Source organism: Neofelis nebulosa, chromosome X (genome assembly GCF_028018385.1).
Source record: "Neofelis nebulosa isolate mNeoNeb1 chromosome X, mNeoNeb1.pri, whole genome shotgun sequence".
NCBI classification, from domain to species: Eukaryota; Metazoa; Chordata; class Mammalia; order Carnivora; family Felidae; genus Neofelis; species Neofelis nebulosa.
In genome coordinates, this window is record NC_080800.1 from 71,288,665 (window position 1) to 71,308,372 (window position 19,708).

The 19,708-nt window shown below is 37.1% G+C and overlaps 1 protein-coding gene across 3 annotated transcripts in view; it reads left to right on the forward strand.

Moving 5' to 3' along the window:
- Positions 1-19,708, forward strand: part of LOC131502273 (uncharacterized) — a 439,682-nt gene that overhangs the window by 362,261 nt on the left and 57,713 nt on the right. For all 3 annotated transcript variants that reach the window (XM_058712956.1, XM_058712957.1, XM_058712958.1), the window contains one exon: positions 3,398-3,487. In XM_058712956.1, coding sequence (XP_058568939.1) covers positions 3,398-3,487 — 90 coding nt within the window. The remainder of the gene's footprint in view (positions 1-3,397; positions 3,488-19,708) is intronic.

Consider the following 19,708-nt stretch of genomic DNA (forward strand, 5'->3'; position numbering starts at 1 on the left):
CTTCTTGCTCCCCATTCCATGGTCCAGAGAAGTTTTCCTCCTGTGCTAACTCAATGAGACACTTTCTCAACCCCTCTCTTTTTCTATTTTTTGTCTCTCCACATAAAGGGTTCCTCCCTTTTGCGGCTCCACCATTTTCTCTCCCCCAATTCACATTCATGCACCTTTCATCTGCCATGCTGTCTCCTTGTAACTTTGAAGATCCTTCTGCCACTCTGCAACTCTATTTCCTGAATATTCCAAGTAATCTTACCTCAATACAGCTGTGTTTGAGGGACAAGGAAAGACCAGGGTCCTCCTACTTATGCATCATCTTAACTGCTCCCCTAACATCACAGTCTTCTTATTTAGAAAGAGCTACTACAGTAAAAAATTATTATTTCTGCTTTAAAAAATGAGGAAAATGAGACTCAAGCAGACTACGTTCCTAAATGTAACATAGGTAATTAGTGGTTAGGCTAGAGTATAGAAACTCCTAGTCTACTGTTATCTCAACTACATCTGTGACTTCATGAAGTTTATAATCTAACTGAGGAAATATTCCACATGAAACCAATTAACTACACTTTACCTGAGCCTAATTTTTTTTTATAAAAGTCTTTGGCACATTTTAAATATTTGCAATTAGACTGTATTTAATATGTGGATTATTATTAATGTAAGCATGCACTTGGGTATAGTCAATCCATAGGTGAAGCCCTTTCATATATAAATCAAAAGTTTGCTAGCTGCTTTCACCTATCTTCAGATGTTCTATATGGAAAACAAACTGATAGAAAGAACATGCCTGAACATCATAAAGGCCATATATGAAAGACCCAAGAATGGATGCTGTAGTTTGTCAAATACTTTTTCTGCATCTATTGAGAGGATCATATGGTTCTTATCTTTTCTTTTATTAATGTGGTTTGTCATATTGATTGATTTGCACATATTGAACCAGCACTATAGCCCAGGAATAAATTTCACTTGATCATGGTGAATAATTCTTCCAATGTACTGGTGAATAATTCTTTCAATGTACAGTTGGATTCGATTTGCTAGTATCTTTTTGATAATTTTTTGCATCCATGTTCAGCAGGGATGTTGGACTTTTTAAGTGAGGTCTTTGGTTTTGGATCAAGGTAATGCTGGCCTCATAGAAGGAGTTTGGAAGTTTTCCTTCCATTTCTATTTTTTGGAACAGTTTGAGAAGAATACATGTTAACTCTTCTCTAAATGTTTGGTAGAATTCCCCTTGGAAGTTATCTGTCCCTGGACTTTTGTTTTTTGTGATTTTTGATTACTGATTCATTTCTTTGCTCCCTACAGGTCTGTTCAAATTTTCTGTTTCTTCCTGTTTAAGTTTTAGTAGTTTGTATGTTTCTAGGAATTTATCCATGTCTTTGAGATTACCCAGTTTGTTGGCATATAATGCTTCATAATATTCTCATGACTATTTATATTTCTGTGATGTTGATTAGCAATACACTCTTCTTAAAGTCAGAGCTTGCATTGTGTCTGCCCCTTATCTATGCTTTCTATGGTAAAGAGACAGGAGAAATGACTTTGCTGCATTTCCTAGGCCAAAAATTAAGTCGTTTTGCTCCTCTGACTATGGATTCTAAATAATATTTTTAAATGAAAAGTTGGTTATAAAACAGTTTTTTAATCTTTTTTACACACTACTTTTCCTGGGAACCGTATAAATCTCATTAATAATATTAACTAGTTTACTCAACTTCTATGTCTGTTATAATTATATTTAGAATTTATCTTGCACCTTAAAATTTTACACCAAGTACAACCATTTTGGGATTATTAAAATTAATTCTCCATTCCGTTTGACATGAGAATATTTACATATCCTACATAGCCTGTTGTCAGCCATTTTTGTTTCATTAAAAAATTGTGGTAAAATATGCATAAAATAAAATTTAGTATCTTGATCATTTTTAAATATACAGTTTAGTGGTAAGTTCAGATTGTTGTGCAACCAGTCTGCAGAACTCTTTTCATCTTGCAAAACAAACCTTATACCCATTAAACAATAACTTACCATTTCCCTTTTTCCTCAGTCCCTGGCAACCACAATTCTACTTCCTTTCTCTATGATATTTTTAAGTTTCTATTTGTGTTCCAGTTAGTTAACATAGTGTAATATTAGTTTGAAGTGTGCAATTTAGTGATTCAACCTTCCATATAACACCCTGTGCTCATCACAAGTGCACTTCTTAATCCTTATCACCTATTTAGCCCATTCCCCTACCCACCTTGCCTCTTATAACCATCAGTTTGTTGTCTGTAGTTAAGCATATGTTTCTTGGTTTGCCTCGCTCTCTCTTTTATCCCTACGCTTGTTTATTTTCTTTATGATTTTGACAAAGCATCTCATATAAGTATTTATTTCATATATAGTATTTGTGTATATCTGCTTGCCTTCTTGAACTCAGCATAATGTCCTTGAAGTTCATCCATGTTGTTGCATGTGTCAAAATTTCCTTCCTTTTTAAGGATAAATAGTATTCTATTGTATGGATATACCTGAATTTGTTTATCCATTCATGTCTCCCTGGATAGATGTTGGTGTTGGGTAGCTTTCATCTTTTGGCTATTGTGAATAATGTCACTATAAATATGAGTGGTAGATATCTCTTTGAGATCCTGCTTTCATTTTGGGGGGTATATAATCAAAGGACAATTGTTGGATCATATGTTAATTATATATTTTTTTTCATTTTTTGAGGATTTGTCATACTGTTTTCTATAATGGCTCTACCATTTTACATTCCCACTAACAGTGCACAAGGGTTCCAATATCTGTACCATTTCACATCCTCACCAATAACTGTTTTATGTTTTTTTTCAATTTTTAAATTTTATTTAGTTTTAGAGAGAGAGAAAGAGTGCATTAGTGAGTGAGAGGGACAGAGGGAGAGAGAGAGAAAATCTTGAGCTGACTTCATGCTTAGCATGGAGCCCAACACAGAGCTTGATCCCATGACCCTGGGATCATGACCTCAGCTGAAATCAAGAGTTGGACACTCAAATGACTGAGCCACCCAAGTGCCCCTGTTTTTTGTGCAGTGGTCATCCTAATGGGTGCTTTTTAGGCAATTTTATGCCAATATTTCATTTATTAGGACATGAACTGGCTATAAAAGTTTTTAGAAAAACTTAACTGAGAATATTCTGAATTTTTATGTGAGGTAACTATATCAATAGCATATGGTAGAATATTTTTAACTTCATCTTCAATATTGTTTTAATAAGCTCCATGAAAATTGGGAAGAGGATCTCCATTAATTTGAATAAAAATAGTACTATCATAAACATTAATTCACTGCAGAATCATATGTTTCCTTTCTACAATCTTATTAGGAATTGGAAAATAGTTATGTCTATTTAATGTTTACAGGATTTTGGAGGCCTGTTTTCTTGTCATCTCCATTTAGCCAAAGAAAGAGAACTGAAGAACAAAAGTCTGCACAACAAATTGATAACAGAGGTGAGTATATTCGATAGAAATTGCCAAATGGTTTTAGATATTTTCTGTCAATATTTGGAAAATTTTAAGCCAGGATTTGTTGTATCAGGGATCCCCAAGGCAATATCTGAATACAGTCATTCTCTAGGAGTATACACTGGACTCAACATACAGTAGTACTAAAGGCTAAAATTTACTACAGCAAAAGATCATATGATAAAATCAGTAATGAGAAAAGGCGCATAGAATGAAGACTATCAGGAAGCAGGTACAAGGTTCCAAGAGTCCACACTTCCAAAGGAGTCATACGAAATTCATTTAATTCATCTAGCAAGTTATGACAACATCTGTGAGATGTTGTCTACCAGGGAAGCTCATTAAATTCTCAGTTTCCAGAAAATTAAAAAAAAAAACAGCTTTATTGTGATATAATTCACCCATTCAACATGGTTCAGTGGTTTTAAGTATACTCACAGATATGTGCAGTCATCACAAAAATCCCTTTTGGAAAAATGTTATCACCATAAAAGGTAATCCTATACTCTATATTTATCATCTGCCTACCTCTCCCATTTCCCTATCCCTAAGACACCACTAATGTGCTTTGTGTCTATATAGATTTCCCTATCTTGGACATTTTTTATGAGTACAATAATATAATACATGGCCCTTTGCGACTGCATTCATTCAATTAGTACAATGCTTTCAAGGTTAGTCCATATTGTAACATGTTTTCATTTCTCTTAATTATATGCATAGGAGAAAAATTGCTAAATAACATGGTTACTCCATGTTTAATTGTCATGCTGTTTTCCAAAGTGACTACATAATTTTACACTCCCACCATCATTGTATGAGGATTCCTATTTATCTACATTCTTGTAAACACTTTTCATTATCTGACCTTTTTATTTTAACCATCCTAGTGGTATGAAATATTATTAATTTATGATTTTTATTTGTAAGTCCCCAATGACTAATAATGTTGAACATATTTTTATGTGCTTTTGACCATTGTTGATCTCCCTTGGATAAATATCTATCCATCCAAATATCTTTTATAGTCTATATTTTTATTATTTTTTGTTAGTGAGTTGTAAGTTCTTTATATATTCTGAATACATGTTTTTTATCAGATATACAATTTGCAAAAATGTTATACCATTCTGTATTGCCTTTTTATTTTCGGATGGTGTCCTTTGAAATACAAAACTTTTTAACTTTAATACAGTTAAGATTATTTATTCTTTTCCTATTATTGTTCATACTTTGGGTGCCATATCTAATAATTATTTGCCAAATCCAAGATTGTGAAGATTTATAACTATGTTACTTCCTAATAATGTTATAGTTTAAGTTTCTACATTTAATTTCTTGATGCATTTTGAGTTATTTTTTTCTGTATAGTGTGATGTGAGGGAACAATTTAATCTTTTGAATGTGACAGTCCAGTTGACTCAATACCACGTGATGAAAAGACTATTTTTCTCCATGGAATGGTATTGGCTACTTGTCAAAAATCAGTTGACCAGAGATCTGTAGTTTTATTTCTGTATCTCAGTCTTATTCCACTGATCTATAAGGCTATCTAGTGCTTTACCACATTGTCTTAATTACTGTTGCTTTGTAATACATTTTTAAAATGGAAGCATGAGTACTCCTACTTTGTTCTTTTTAAAGACCGCTTTGCCTATTTTAGGTCCATTAAAATTACACGTAAAATTTTAGGATCAACTTGTTAATTCATTAAAATAAGTCAACTTCGATTCTGATAGTGATTGTGTTGATCTGTAGATTAATTTGTGAATTATTGCCATCCCAACAATATTATGTCTTCTGATACATAAATATAGAATATTTCCATTAATTTAGATCTTTTAAAATTTCTTCAGTGTTTTCCAGTTCTCCCAGTACCATTTGTTAAAGAGACTGTCTTTTTTCCATTGGATACACTTTCTTGATTTCTCAAAGATTAGTCAGCCATACATTTGTGGGTCCAATTCTGGGGTCTCTATTCTATTCCATTGGTCTATGTGTCTGTTTTGGTACCAATACCATACTGTGTTGATGATTACAACTTTGTAGTAGGGGCTAAAGTTTGGGATTGTGATGCCTCCCACTTTCGTTTTCTACTTCAATATAACTTTGGCTATTTGGCGTCATTTGTGGTTCCATAGAAATTTTAGGATTGTTTTTTCTAACTTTGAGAAGAATGCTGGTGCAATTTTGATTGGGATTGCATCAAATGTGTAGATTTATTTGGGTAGTATTGACATTTTAACAATATTTATTCTTCTAATCCATGAGCACAGAATGATTTTCCATTTCTTTGTATCTTCAACTTCCTTTATAAACTTTCTATAGTTTTCAGCATACAGATCTTTTACATCTTTGGTTAGGTTTATTCCTAAGTATTTTATGCTTCTTGGTGCAATTGTGAATGGGATCAGTTTTTTTTTTTATTTCTCTTTCTATTGCTTCATTATTAGCATATAAAAATGCAACCGATTTCTGTACATTAATTTTGTATCCTGAGACATTTCGGAATTCATGTATCAGTCCTAGCAGACTTCTGGTGGAGTCTGTGGGTTTTTCAATGTAAAGTATCATGTCATCTGTGAAAAGTGAAAGCTTGACATCATCTTTGCCAATTTTGATGCTTTTCATTTCATTTTGTTGTCTGATTGCTGATGCTAGGACTCCCAACACTATGTGAAACAACAGCAGTGAGAGTGGACATCCCTGTCGTGTTCCTGATCTCAGGGGAGAAACTCTCACTTTTTCCCCATTGAGGATGATATTAGCTGTGGGTTTTTCATAAATGGATTCTATGATGTTTAAGTATATTCCTTCTATCCTGACTTTCTTGAGGATTTTCATCAAGAAAAGATGCTGTATTTTGTCAAATGTATTTTTCTGCATCTATTAACATGATCATATGGTTCCTATATTTTATTTTATTAATGTCATGTATCACATTGATTTGCAAATATTGAACCATCCCTGCCCAGGAATGAATCCCACTCGATCATGGTGAATAATTTTTTCCATGTTCTGTTGAATTCAATTCTCTAGGATCTTGTTGAGAATTTTTTCTTCCATATTAATCAGGGATATTGGCCTGTAGTTCCCTTTTTTGGTGGGTATCTGTCTGTTTTGGGAATCAAAGTAATGCTAACTTCATAGAATAAGTCCGGAACATGCAGAAGAATGAAAATAGACCACTTTCTTATACCATTCACAAAAATAAACTCAAAATGGATGAAGGACCTAAATGTGAGACAGGAAACCATCAAAACCCTGAAAGGAGGAAAAAACTCTTTGACCTCAGCTGCAGCAATTTCTTACTCAACACATCTCCAAAGGCAAGGGAATTAAGAGCAAAAATGAACTATTGGGACCTCATGAAGATAAAAAGCTTCTGCACTGCAAAGGAAACAATCAATAAAACTAAAAGGCAACCAACGGAATGGGAAAAGATATTTCCAAATGACATATCAAAGGGCTAGTATCCAAAATCTATAAAGAGCTCACAAAACTCCACACCTGAAAAACAAATAATCCAGTGAAAAAATGGGAAGAAGACATGAATAGACACTTCTCTAAAGGAGACATCATGTGTCAGACACAGACACATGAAAAGATGCTCAACATCACTCCTCATCAGGGAAATACAAATCAAAATCACACTTAGATACCACCTCATGGCAGTCAGAGTGGCTAAAGTGAACAAATCAGGAGACTACAGATGCTAGCAAGGATGTGGAGAAACGGGGGCCCTCTTGCACTGCTGGTGGGAATGCAAACTGGTGCAGCCACTCTGGAAAACAGTGTGGAGGTTCCTCAAAAAGTTAGAAATAGAACTACCCTATGACCCAGCAATAACACTGCTAGGAATTTGCCCAAGGGATACAGGAGTGCTGATGCATAGGAGCACAGGTACCCCAATGCTTATAGCAGCACTTTCAACAATAGCCAAACTGTGGAAAGAGCCTGAATGCCCATCAACTGACGAATGGATAAAGAAGATGTGGTTTATATATACAATGGAATACTACTTGGAAATTAGAAGAATGAAATCTGGCCATTTGCAGCAACATTGATGGAACTGGAGGGTATTATGCTAGGCGAAATAAGTCAGTCATAGAAATATACCATATGTTTTCACTCATATGTGGATCTTGAGAAACTTAACAGAAGACCATGGTGGAGGGGAAGGGGAAAAAAAAGTTACAGAGAGGGAGGAAGACAAGCCATAAGAGACTCTTAAATATTGAGAACAAGCTGAGGGTTGATGGGGGGTGGGGGAAAGGAGAACGTGCGTGATGGGCAGGGAGGAAGGCACTTGTTGGGATGAGCACTGGGTGTTGTATGGAAACCAACTTGACAATAAATTATATTAAAAAATTTTTCTTCAATGTTTTGTAGTTTTTAAAGTGTAATTTTTAACATATTCTATTAAGTTTATTGCAAAATTTTTATTATTTCTAATGCTATTATAGAGTTTTTAATTATATTCTTTCATTTTTCATTTCAAGTATACAGAAATAAAATTGATTTTTTTTATGTTATTACTTAAATTCCAGTGAGTTAACATACAGTGTACTATTGGTTTCAGGTGTAGAATTTAGGGATTCATCACTTTCACAGTACACATCACAAGTGCCCTCCTTAATACCCATCACCCATTTCACCCTTCCACCTGACCACCTCCCCTCTAGTAGCACTCAGTTTGTTCTCCTTAGGTAACACTATGTTTTATGGTTTGCCTACTTTCTATCTTTTTTTTCCCTATGTTTATTTTTTGTTTATTTCTTACCTTCCACATATGAGTGAAATCAGGTGGTATTTGTCTTTCTCTGACTGACTTATTTCACCTAGCATAATACTCTTTAACTCATTCCACATCATTGAAAATGGCAAGATTTCATTCTTTTTTATGGCTAAGTATTATTCCACTGTGTATATATGCTACAGCTTCTTTATGCATTGATCAGCTGATGGACATTGAGGCTCTTTCTATAATTGGTTATTATTAATAATGCTGATATAAACATCAGGGTGCATGTATCCCTTTGAATCACTATTTTTGTATCCTTTGGGTAAATACCCATTAGCACAATTGCTGGATCATAGGGTAGTTCTGTTTTTAATTTTTGAGGAACCTCTATACTGTTCTCCAAAGTGGCTGCACCAGTTTGCATTCCCACCAACAGTTATAGAGTGTTTCCCTTTCTCTGCATCCTCGCCAACACCTGTTGTTTTCTGTGTCATTAATTGTAGCCATTCTGACAGGTGTGAGGTGTTATCTCATCATGTTTTGGTTTGTATTTCCCCGATGATACGTGATGTCGAGGATATTTTCATATGACTGTTAGCCATCTGGATGTCTCCTTTGGGAAAATGTCTATTGATATCTTCTACCATTTTTAATTGGATTATTCATTTTTTGGGTGTTGGGTTTTATAAGCTCTTTATATATTGTGGATACTAATCCTTTATCAGATATGTCATTTGCAAATATATTCTCCTATCCTGAAGGCTTTTAATTTTGTTGATTTCTTCCTTTGCTGTGCAGAAGCTTTTAATCTTGATGAAGTCCCAATAGTTGTTTACATACCTCGTAAGAAGTTCTTACAGCCTATGTCAAATAGATTACTACATATGTTCTCCTCTAGGATTTTAATGGTTTCCTGTCTCACATTTATGTCTTTCATCCATTTTTAATTTATGTTTGTGTATTGTGTAAGAAAGTGGTCCAGTTTCATTCTTTTGCATGTTTCTGATGAGTTTTGCAAACACCATTTCTTGCAGAGGCTGTCTCTTTTCCATTGGATATTCTTTCTTGTCAAAGATTAGTTTACCATATAGTAGTGGGTTTTTTTTCTGGATTTTCTGTTGCGATCTATTGATCTATGTGTCTATTTTTGTGCCAGTACAATACTATATTCATCACTACAGCTTTTTTTTTTTAATTTTTTTTTCAACGTTTTTAATTTATTTTTGGGACAGAGAGAGACAGAGCATGAATGGGGGAGGGTCAGAGAGAGAGGGAGACACAGAATCAGAAACAGGCTCCAGGCTCCGAGCCATCAGCCCAGAGTCTGACGCGGGGCTCGAACTCACGGACCGCGAGATCGTGACCTGGCTGAAGTCGGACGCTTAACCGACTGCGCCACCGAGGCGCCCCACTACAGCTTTTTAATATAACTTAAAGTCCAAAATTGTGATGCCTCCAGCTTTGCTTTTTCTTATTTTTTAAAATTTTTTTAATGTTTATTTTCTTCTGGGATAGAGAGAGAACACAAACAGGGGAGGAGCAGAGAGAGACGGAGACACAGAATCTGAAGCAAGCTCCAGGCTCTGAGCTGTCAGAACAGAGCCCAATGCGGGGCTTGAACTCATAAATGGTGAGAACATGACCTGAGCCGAAGTCGGATGCTTAACCAACTGAGCCACCCAGGCATCCTTGCTTTTCTTTTACAAGATTGCTTTGGCTGGTCAGGGTCTTTTGTGGTCCCATACAAAGTTTAAGATTGTTTGTTCTAGCTCTGTTAAAAAATGTTTTTGGTGTTCTGATAGGGATTGCATTAAATATATAGATTGCTTTGGGTATAATAGACATTTTAACAATATGTGTTCTTCCAATCCACGAGCATGGAATGTTTTCCTCTTTCTTTCTGTCATCGTCAATGTCTTTCAGATGTGTTTTATATTTTTCACAGTACAGATTTTAACTCTTTTGTTAGGTTTACCTAGGTATGTTTAGTTTTACATGCAATTGTAAATGGGATTGATTCCTTGATTTCTCTTTCTGCTGCTACATTTTTGGTGTATAAAAATGCACCAGATTTCTGTATATTGATTTTTATCCTGCAACTTTACTGAATTAATGTATCAGTTCTAGAATTTTTTTGGAGGTATCTTTAGTTTTCTATACAGAATATCATATCATATGCAAATACTGAAAGTTTGAATTCTTCCTTGCCAATTTGGGTGCCTTTTATTTCTTTTTGATATAAGATTGCTGAGGCTAGGACTTCCCAGTACTATGTTAAATAGTAATGGTGAGAGTGCTCATCACTGTTTTGTCCTTGACCATAGAGGAAATGCTCTCAATTGTTTTCCATTATGGATGATATTAGCTGTTTGTTTTTCACATATGGCCTAAATATCCTGAGGTATGTTCCTTCTATCCTTAATTTGCTGAGTGTTTTCATCATGAATGGAAATTATATTTGTCAATTGATTTTTTTTCATCTTTTGAAAGGATCATATGGTTCTTGTCCTTTCTTATATTATTGTGATATGTCACATTAATTGTTTTGTGAATGCTGAACCATCCTTGCAGCCCAGGGATAAATTCCACTTGATCTTGGTGAATGGTTCTTTTAATTTATTGTTGAATTTGGTTTGCTAATTTTTTCTTGAGAGTTTTTGCATATATGTCCATCAGGGATATTGGCCTGCAATTCTCTTTTTCACTGGAGTCTTTGGTTTTGGAATCATGGTAATACAGACCTCATAGAATTTGAAGTTTTCCTTCCATTTCTATTTTTGGAATAGTTTGAAAATAGATATTATTTTTTTAAATAATTGGTAGAATTCACTTGTGATGCCATCTGACCCTGGACTTTTGTTTGTTGGGAGATTTTTCATACTGATTCAATTACTGGTTATTGGTCTATTCAAGTTTTCTATTTATACCTGTTTCAGTTTGGGTAGTTTATGTTTCTAGGAATTTATCCATTTATTCCAGACTGATTTGGTGGTGTTAATTTTTCATAATATTCTCTTATAGTTGTTTATATTTCTTTTATTTGGGTTGTGATCTCTCCTGTCTCCTCTTTCATTTGAGATTTTATCTAGTTGAGTCCTTTATCTTTTCTTTTTGATCAGTCTGACTAGGGGATTATCAATTTTATTAAATTTTCAAAAACAGATTCTGGTTTCAGTAATCTGTTCTACTGATTTATTTCTACATCATTTATTTCTGCTCTAATCTTTATTTCCCTTCTTCAACTGGCTTTAAGCTTTATTTGTTTTTCTTCTTCTAACTGTTTTAAGTGTAAGGATAGGTTGTGTATTTGAGATTTTTCTGACTTCTTGAAGTAGGCCTCTATTTCTATATATTTCACTCTCATGACCATTTGTGCTGCATCTGAAAGGTATTGGGACATTGTGTTTTCATTTTCATTTGTTTCCATTTTCTTTTTATTTCTTGTTTAATTTCCTTGTTGAACCATGCATTCCTTAGTAGGATATTTCTTAACTTCTATATATTTGTGGTCTTTCCAAATATTTCTTGTGATTGACTTCAAGTTTCACAACACTGTGATCAGAAAAATATGCATGGTACTTTTTGTACTTGTTGGGGGCTGATTTGTGACCTAGCATGTGATCTATTCTGGAGAATGTCCCATGTGCACTTGAAAAGAAAGTGTATTCTGCTGTTTTAGGATGAAATATTCTGAATATATGTTAAGTCCATCTGTTCCAGTGTGTCATTCAAAGTAATGGTTCCTTGTTGGTTTTCTGCTTAGATGATCTGTCCATTGATGTAAGTGGGGTGTTAAAGTCCCTATTATAATATTTTTATTATCAATGAGTTCCTTTAGGTTTTTTATTAATTGTTTCATATATTTTAGTTGTTCCAAGTTGAGAGCATTGATATTTACAATCGTTAGATCTTTGATACTCACCTTTATTATGATATACTGCTCTTCCTCATTTCTTGTTACAGTCTTTGGTTTAAAATATAGTTTGTCTGACTTAAGTATTGCTACTCCACCTTTCTTTTGCATGATAATTGTTTTCCATCCCCTCACTTTCAATCTGCAGAGGTCTAAAATGAATCTCTTGTAGGCAGCATATACATGGGTCTTGTCTTTTTTTAATCCATTCTGACATCTTATGTCTTTTGATTGGAGCATTTAGTCCACTTACATTAAAAGTGCTTATTGATTGATATGTTGTTAGTGCTATTTTATTACTCATTTTGTCATTGTTTCTGGAGTTTTTCTCTGTTCCTTTTTAGTCTTTGTCACTTTTGGTCTTTTTTTCTCACTTAAAGAGTCCCCTTTAATAATGCTTACAGGGCTGGTTAAGTAGTCATGAACTCCTTTAGTTTCTGTTTGGGGAATTATTTATGTCTCCTTCTATTGTGAGTGATAGCCTTGCTGAATAGAGTATTTTTGGCTGCAGTCTTTTCACAGTCATCACATTGCCACTCGTGTCACTCCCTTCTTGCCTATCAAGTTTCTGTGGAAAGATCTGCTGCTAACCTTATGGGTATTCTCTTGTAAGTTAGGGACTTTCTTTGTCTTCCTGTTTTTTTTTTTTTAATGTTTATTTTTGAGAGAGAGAGAGAGAGAGCGAGCGGGAGAGGGGCAGAGAGAGAGGGAGACACGGAATCCGAATCAGGCCCCAAGCTCTGAGCTGTCAGCCCAGAGCCTGACATAGGGCTCGAACTCACGAACCATGAGATCGTTACCTGAGCCGAAGTCAGACGCTCAACTGACTGAGCCACTCAGGCTCCCCTTTGTCTTCCTGTTTTAAGATTTTTTCTTTATCACTATATTTTGCAAATTTAACTACAGTATGTCTTGATGTTGACCTGCTTTTATTTATTTTGATGGGAGTTCTCTGTGCCACCTACATTTGGATGTCTGTATCCTATCCCAAATTTTCAGCTATTATTTCCTCAAACAGACCTTCTGCCTTCTTTTCCTTCTCATCTTCTAGGACTCCTATGATACGAATGTTATTACATTTTTTTTTTTTTTTTTTTTTGTCCACTTGGTCAATGCGTCTCTTTCTTTTTTTTTTTTATTTATTTATTTATTTATTTATTTATTTATTTATTTTTTAATATATGAAATTTACTGTCAAATTGGTTTCCATACAACACCCAGTGCTCATCCCAAAAGGTGCCCTCCTCAATACCCATCACCCACCCTGCCCTCCCTCCCACCCCCCATCAACCCTCAGTTTGTTCTCAGTTTTTAACAGTCTCTTATGCTTTGGCTCTCTCCCACTCTAACCTCTTTTTTTTTTTTTTCCTTCCCCTCCCCCATGGGTTTCTGTTAAGTTTCTCAGGATCCACATAAGAGTGAAACCATATGGTATCTGTCTTTCTCTGTATGGCTTATTTCACTTAGCATCAAACTCTCCAGTTCCATCCACGTTGCTACAAAAGGCCATATTTCATTCTTTCTCATTGCCACGTAGTATTCCATTGTGTATATAAACCACAATTTCTTTATCCATTCATCAGTTGATGGACATTTAGGCTCTTTCCATAATTTGGCTATTGTTGAGAGTGCTGCTATAAACATTGGGGTACAAGTGCCCCTATGCATCAGTACTCCTGTATCCCTTGGATAAATTCCTAGCAGTGCTATTGCTGGGTCATAGGGTAGGTCTATTTTTAATTTTCTGAGGAACCTCCACACTGCTTTCCAGAGCGGCTGCACCAATTTGCATTCCCACCAACAGTGCAAGAGGGTTCCCGTCTCTCCACATCCTCTCCAGCATCTATAGTCTCCTGATTTCTTCATTTTGGCCACTCTGACTGGCGTGAGGTGGTATCTGAGTGTGGTTTTGATTTGTATTTCCCTGATGAGGAGCGACGTTGAACATCTTTTCATGTGCCTGTTGGCCATCCGGATGTCTTCTTTAGAGAAGTGTCTATTCATGTTTTCTGCCCATTTCTTCACTGGGTTATTTGTTTTTCGGGTGTGGAGTTTGATGAGCTCTTTATAGATTTTGGATACTAGCCCTTTGTCCGATGTGTCATTTGCAAATATCTTTTCCCATTCCGTTGGTTGCCTTTTAGTTTTATTGGTTGTTTCCTTGGCTGTGCAGAAGCTTTTTATCTTCATAAGGTCCCAGTAATTCACTTTTGCTTTTAATTCCCTTGCCTTTGGGGATGTGCCGAGTAAGAGATTGCTACGGCTGAGGTCAGAGAGGTCTTTTCCTGCTTTCTCCTCTAAGGTTTTGATGGTTTCCTGTCTCACATTCAGGTCCTTTATCCATTTTGAGTTTATTTTTGTGAATGGTGTGAGAAAGTGGTCTAGTTTCAACCTTCTGCATGTTGCTGTCCAGTTCTCCCAGCACCATTTGTTAAAGAGACTGTCTTTTTTCCATTGGATGTTCTTTCCTGCTTTGTCAAAAATGAGTTGGCCATACGTTTGTGGGTCTAGTTCTGGGGTTTCTATTCGATTCCATTGGTCTATGTGTCTGTTTTTATGCCAATACCATGCTGTCTTGATGATGACAGCTTTGTAGTAGAGGCTAAAGTCTGGGATTGTGATGCCTCCTGCTTTGGTCTTCTTCAAAATTACTTTGGCTATTCGGGGCCTTTTGTGGTTCCATATGAATTTTAGGATTGCTTGTTCTAGTTTCGAGAAGAATGCTGGTGCAATTTTGATTGGGATTGCATTGAATGTGTAGATAGCTTTGGGTAGTATTGACATTTTGACAATATTTATTCTTCCAATCCATGAGCAGGGAATGTCTTTCCATTTCTTTATATCTTCTTCAATTACCTGCATAAGCTTTCTATAGTTTTCAGCATACAGATCTTTTACATCTTTGGTTAGATTTATTCCTAGGTATTTTATGCTTCTTGGTGCAATTGTGAATGGGATCAGTTTCTTTATTTGTCTTTCTGTTGCTTCATTGTTAGTGTATAAGAATGCAACTGATTTCTGTACATTGATTTTGTATCCTGCAACTTTGCTGAATTCATGTATCAGTTCTAGCAGACTTTTGGTGGAGTCTATCGGATTTTCCATGTATAATATCATGTCATCTGCAAAAAGCGAAAGCTTGACTTCATCTTTGCCAATTTGGATGCCTTTGATTTCCTTTTGTTGTCTGATTGCTGATGCTAGAACTTCCAGCACTATATTAAACAGCAGCGGTGAGAGTGGGCATCCTTGTCGTGTTCCTGGTCTCAGGGAAAAAGCTCTCAGTTTTTCCCCATTGAGGATGATGTTAGCTGTGGGCTTTTCATAAATGGCTTTTATGATCTTTAAGTATGTTCCTTCTATCCCGACTTTCTCAAGGGTTTTTATTAAGAAAGGGTGCTGGATTTTGTCAAAGGCCTTTTCTGCATCGATTGACAGGATCATATGGTTCTTCTCTTTTTTTTTGTTAATGTGATGTATCACGTTGATCGATTTGCGAATGTTGAACCAGCCCTGCATCCCAGGAATGAATCCCACTTGATCATGGTGAATAATTCTTTTTATATGCTGTTGAATTCGATTTGCTAGTATCTTATTGAGAATTTTTGCATCCATATTCATCAGGGATATTGGCCTGTAGTTCTCTTTTTTTACTGGGTCTCTGTCTGGTTTAGGAATCAAAGTAATACTGGCTTCATAGAATGAGTCTGGAAGTTTTCCTTCCCTTTCTATTTCTTGGAATAGCTTGAGAAGGATAGGTATTATCTCTGCTTTAAACGTCTGGTAGAACTCCCCTGGGAAGCCATCTGGTCCTGGACTCTTATTTTTTGGGAGATTTTTGATAACCGATTCAATTTCTTCGCTGGTTATGGGTCTGTTCAAGCTTTCTATTTCCTCCTGATTGAGTTTTGGAAGAGTGTGGGTGTTTAGGAATTTGTCCATTTCTTCCAGGTTGTCCAATTTGTTGGCATATAATTTTTCATAGTATTCCCTGATAATTGTTTGTATCTCTGAGGGATTGGTTGTAATAATTCCATTTTCATTCATGATTTTATCTATTTGGGTCATCTCCCTTTTCTTTTTGAGAAGCCTGGCTAGAGGTTTGTCAATTTTGTTTATTTTTTCAAAAAACCAACTCTTGGTTTCGTTGATCTGCTCTACAGTTTTTTTAGATTCTATATTGTTTATTTCTGCTCTGATCTTTATGATTTCTCTTCTTCTGCTGGGTTTAGGCTGCCTTTGCTGTTCTGCTTCTATTTCCTTTAGGTGTGCTGTTAGATTTTGTATTTGGGATTTTTCTTGTTTCTTGAGATAGGCCTGGATTGCAATGTATTTTCCTCTCAGGACTGCCTTCGCTGCGTCCCAAAGCGCTTGGATTGTTGTATTTTCATTTTCGTTTGTTTCCATGTATTTTTTAATTTCTTCTCTAATTGCCTGGTTGACCCACTCATTCGTTAGTAGGGTGTTCTTTAACCTCCATGCTTTTGGAGGTTTTCCAGACTTTTTCCTGTGGTTGATTTCAAGCTTCATAGCATTGTGGTCTGAAAGTATGCATGGTATAATTTCAATTCTTGTAAACTTATGAAGGGCTGTTTTGTGACCCAGTATATGATCTATCTTGGAGAATGTTCCATGTGCACTCGAGAAGAAAGTATATTCTGTTGCTTTGGGATGCAGAGTTCTAAATATATCTGTCAAGTCCATCTGATCCAATGTATCATTCAGGGCCCTTGTTTCTTTATTGACTGTGTGTCTAGATGATCTATCCATTTCTGTAAGTGGGGTGTTAAAGTCCCCTGCAATGACCACATTCTTATCAATAAGGTTGCTTATGTTTATGAGTAACTGTTTTATATATCTGGGGGCTCCGGTATTTGGTGCATAGACATTTATAATTGTTAGCTCTTCCTGATGGATAGACCCTGTAATTATTATATAATGCCCTTCTTCATCTCTTGTTACAGCCTTTAATTTAAAGTCTAGTTTGTCTGATATAAGTATGGCTACTCCAGCTTTCTTTTGGCTTCCAGTAGCATGATAAATAGTTCTCCATCCCCTCACTCTGAATCTAAAGGTGTCCTCAGATCTCAAATGAGTCTCTTGTAGACAGCAAATAGATGGGTCTTGTTTTTTTATCCATTCTGATACCCTATGTCTTTTGGTTGGCGCATTTAATCCATTTACATTCAGTGTTATTATAGAAAGATACGGGTTTAGAGTCATTGTGATGTCTGTATGTTTTATGCTTGTAGTGATGTCTCCAGTACTTTGTCTCACAGGATCCCCCTTAGGATCTCTTGTAGGGCTGGTTTCGTGGTGACAAATTCCTTCAGTTTTTGTTTGTTTGGGAAGACCTTTATCTCTCCTTCTATTCTAAATGACAGACTTGCTGGATAAAGGATTCTCGGCTGCATATTTTTTCTGTTTAGCACACTGAAGATATCGTGCCAAGCCTTTCTGGCCTGCCAAGTTTCAAAGGAGAGATCAGTCACGAGTCTTATAGGTCTCCCTTTATATGTGAGGGCACGTTTATCCCTTGCTGCTTTCAGAATTTTCTCTTTATCCTTGTATTTTGCCAGTTTCACTATGATATGTCGTGCAGAAGATCGATTCAAGTTACGTCTGAAGGGAGTTCTCTGTGCCTCTTGGATTTCAATGCCTTTTTCCTTCCCCAGTTCAGGGAAGTTCTCAGCTATAATTTCTTCAAGTACCCCTTCAGCACCTTTCCCTCTCTCTTCCTCCTCTGGGATACCAATTATGCGTATATTATTTCTTTTTAGTGTATCACTTAGTTCTCTAATTTTCCCCTCATACTCCTGGATTTTTTTATCTCTCTTTCTTTCAGCTTCCTCTTTCTCCATAACTTTATCTTCTAGTTCACCTATTCTCTCCTCTGCCTCTTCAATCCGAGCCGTCGTGGTTTCCATTTTGTTTTGCATTTCGTTTAAAGCGTTTTTCAGCTCCTCGTGACTGTTCCTTAGTCCCTTGATCTCTGTAGCAAGAGATTCTCTGCTGTCCTGTATACTGTTTTCAAGCCCAGCGATTAATTTTATGACTATTATTCTAAATTCACTTTCTGTTATATTATTTAAATCCTTTTTGATCAGTTCATTAGCTGTTGTTATTTCCTGGAGATTCTTCTGAGGGGAATTCTTCCGTTTGGTCATTTTGGACAGTCCCTGGAGTGGTGAGGACCCGCAGGGCACTTCCCCCGTGCTGTGGTGTATAACTGGAGTTGGTGGGCGGGGCCGCAGTCCGACCTGATGTCTGCCCCCAGCCCACCGCTGGGGCCACAGTCAGACTGGTGTGTGCCTTCTCTTCCCCTCTCCTAGGGGCGGGATTCACTGTGGGGTGGTGTGGCCCGTCTGGTCTACTTGCACACTGCCAGGCTTGTGGTGCTGGGGAGCTGGCGTATTAGCTGGGGTGGGTAGGCAAGGTGCACGGGGGCAGGAGGGGCAGGCTTAGCTCGCTTCTCCTTAGGTGATCCACTTCAGGAGGGGCCCTGTGGCAGCGGGAGGGAGTCAGATCCGCTGCCGGAGGTTTGGCTCCGCAGAAGCACAGAGTTGGGTGTTTGCGCGGAGCGAGCAAGTTCCCTGGCAGGAACTGGTTCTCTTTGGGATTTTGGGTGGGGGATGGGCGGGGGAGATGGCGCTGGCGAGCGCCTTTGTTCCCCGCCAAGCTGAGCTCTGCCGTCCGTCCGGGGGCTCAGCAGCTCTCCCTCCCTTTGTCCTCCAGCCTTCCCGCTTTCTGAGCAGAGCTGTTAACTTCTGACCTCCCAGACGCTAAGTCGCGCTTGCTGTCAGAACACAGTCCGTCTGGCCCCTCCGCTTTTGCCAGCCCGACTCGGGGGCTCTGCTTGGCCGGCGAGCCGCCCCTCCGCCCCGGCTCCCTCCCGCCAGTCCGTGGAGCGCGTACCGCCTCGCCGCCCTTCCTACCCTCTTCCGTGGGCCTCTCGTCTGCGCTTGGCTCCGGAGACTCCGTTCTGCTAATCCTCTGGCGGTTTTCTGGGTTCTTTAGGCAGGTGTAGGTGGAATCTAAGTGTTCAGCAGGACGCGCGGTGAGCCCAGCGTCCTCCTACGCCGCCATCTTCCGGAACCGGAATCCGAATGTTATTACATTTGATACAGTCACTGACTTTCCTAATTCTACTCTCATGATCCAAAATTTTTCTTTCCACTTTCGTTCAGTGTCACTATTTTCCATAATTCTATCCTCTATATCATTTACCTGTTCGTCTTCCTCCTCCATCCTTGTCATTACAATCAGTTGGTTTCAAATGTTGGTTATTGAATTTTTCATTTAGGTCTGATCTTTTTTTTAGTTCTTTTATCTCTGCAATAAGGGTCTTCCTGATGTCTTCCATGCTTTTCTCAGGCCCAGCTAGTATTATTATGGTTGTTGCTTTAAATACTGGATCAGGCATATTACTTCTATTTGTTTCAGTTAGATCCCTGGCCATGACCTTATCTTGTTCTTTCTTTTGGGATGGATTCCTCTGCCTTGCCATTTTGTCTAGGTCTCTGTCTTCTTCTGTTAGGAAAGCCTGTTA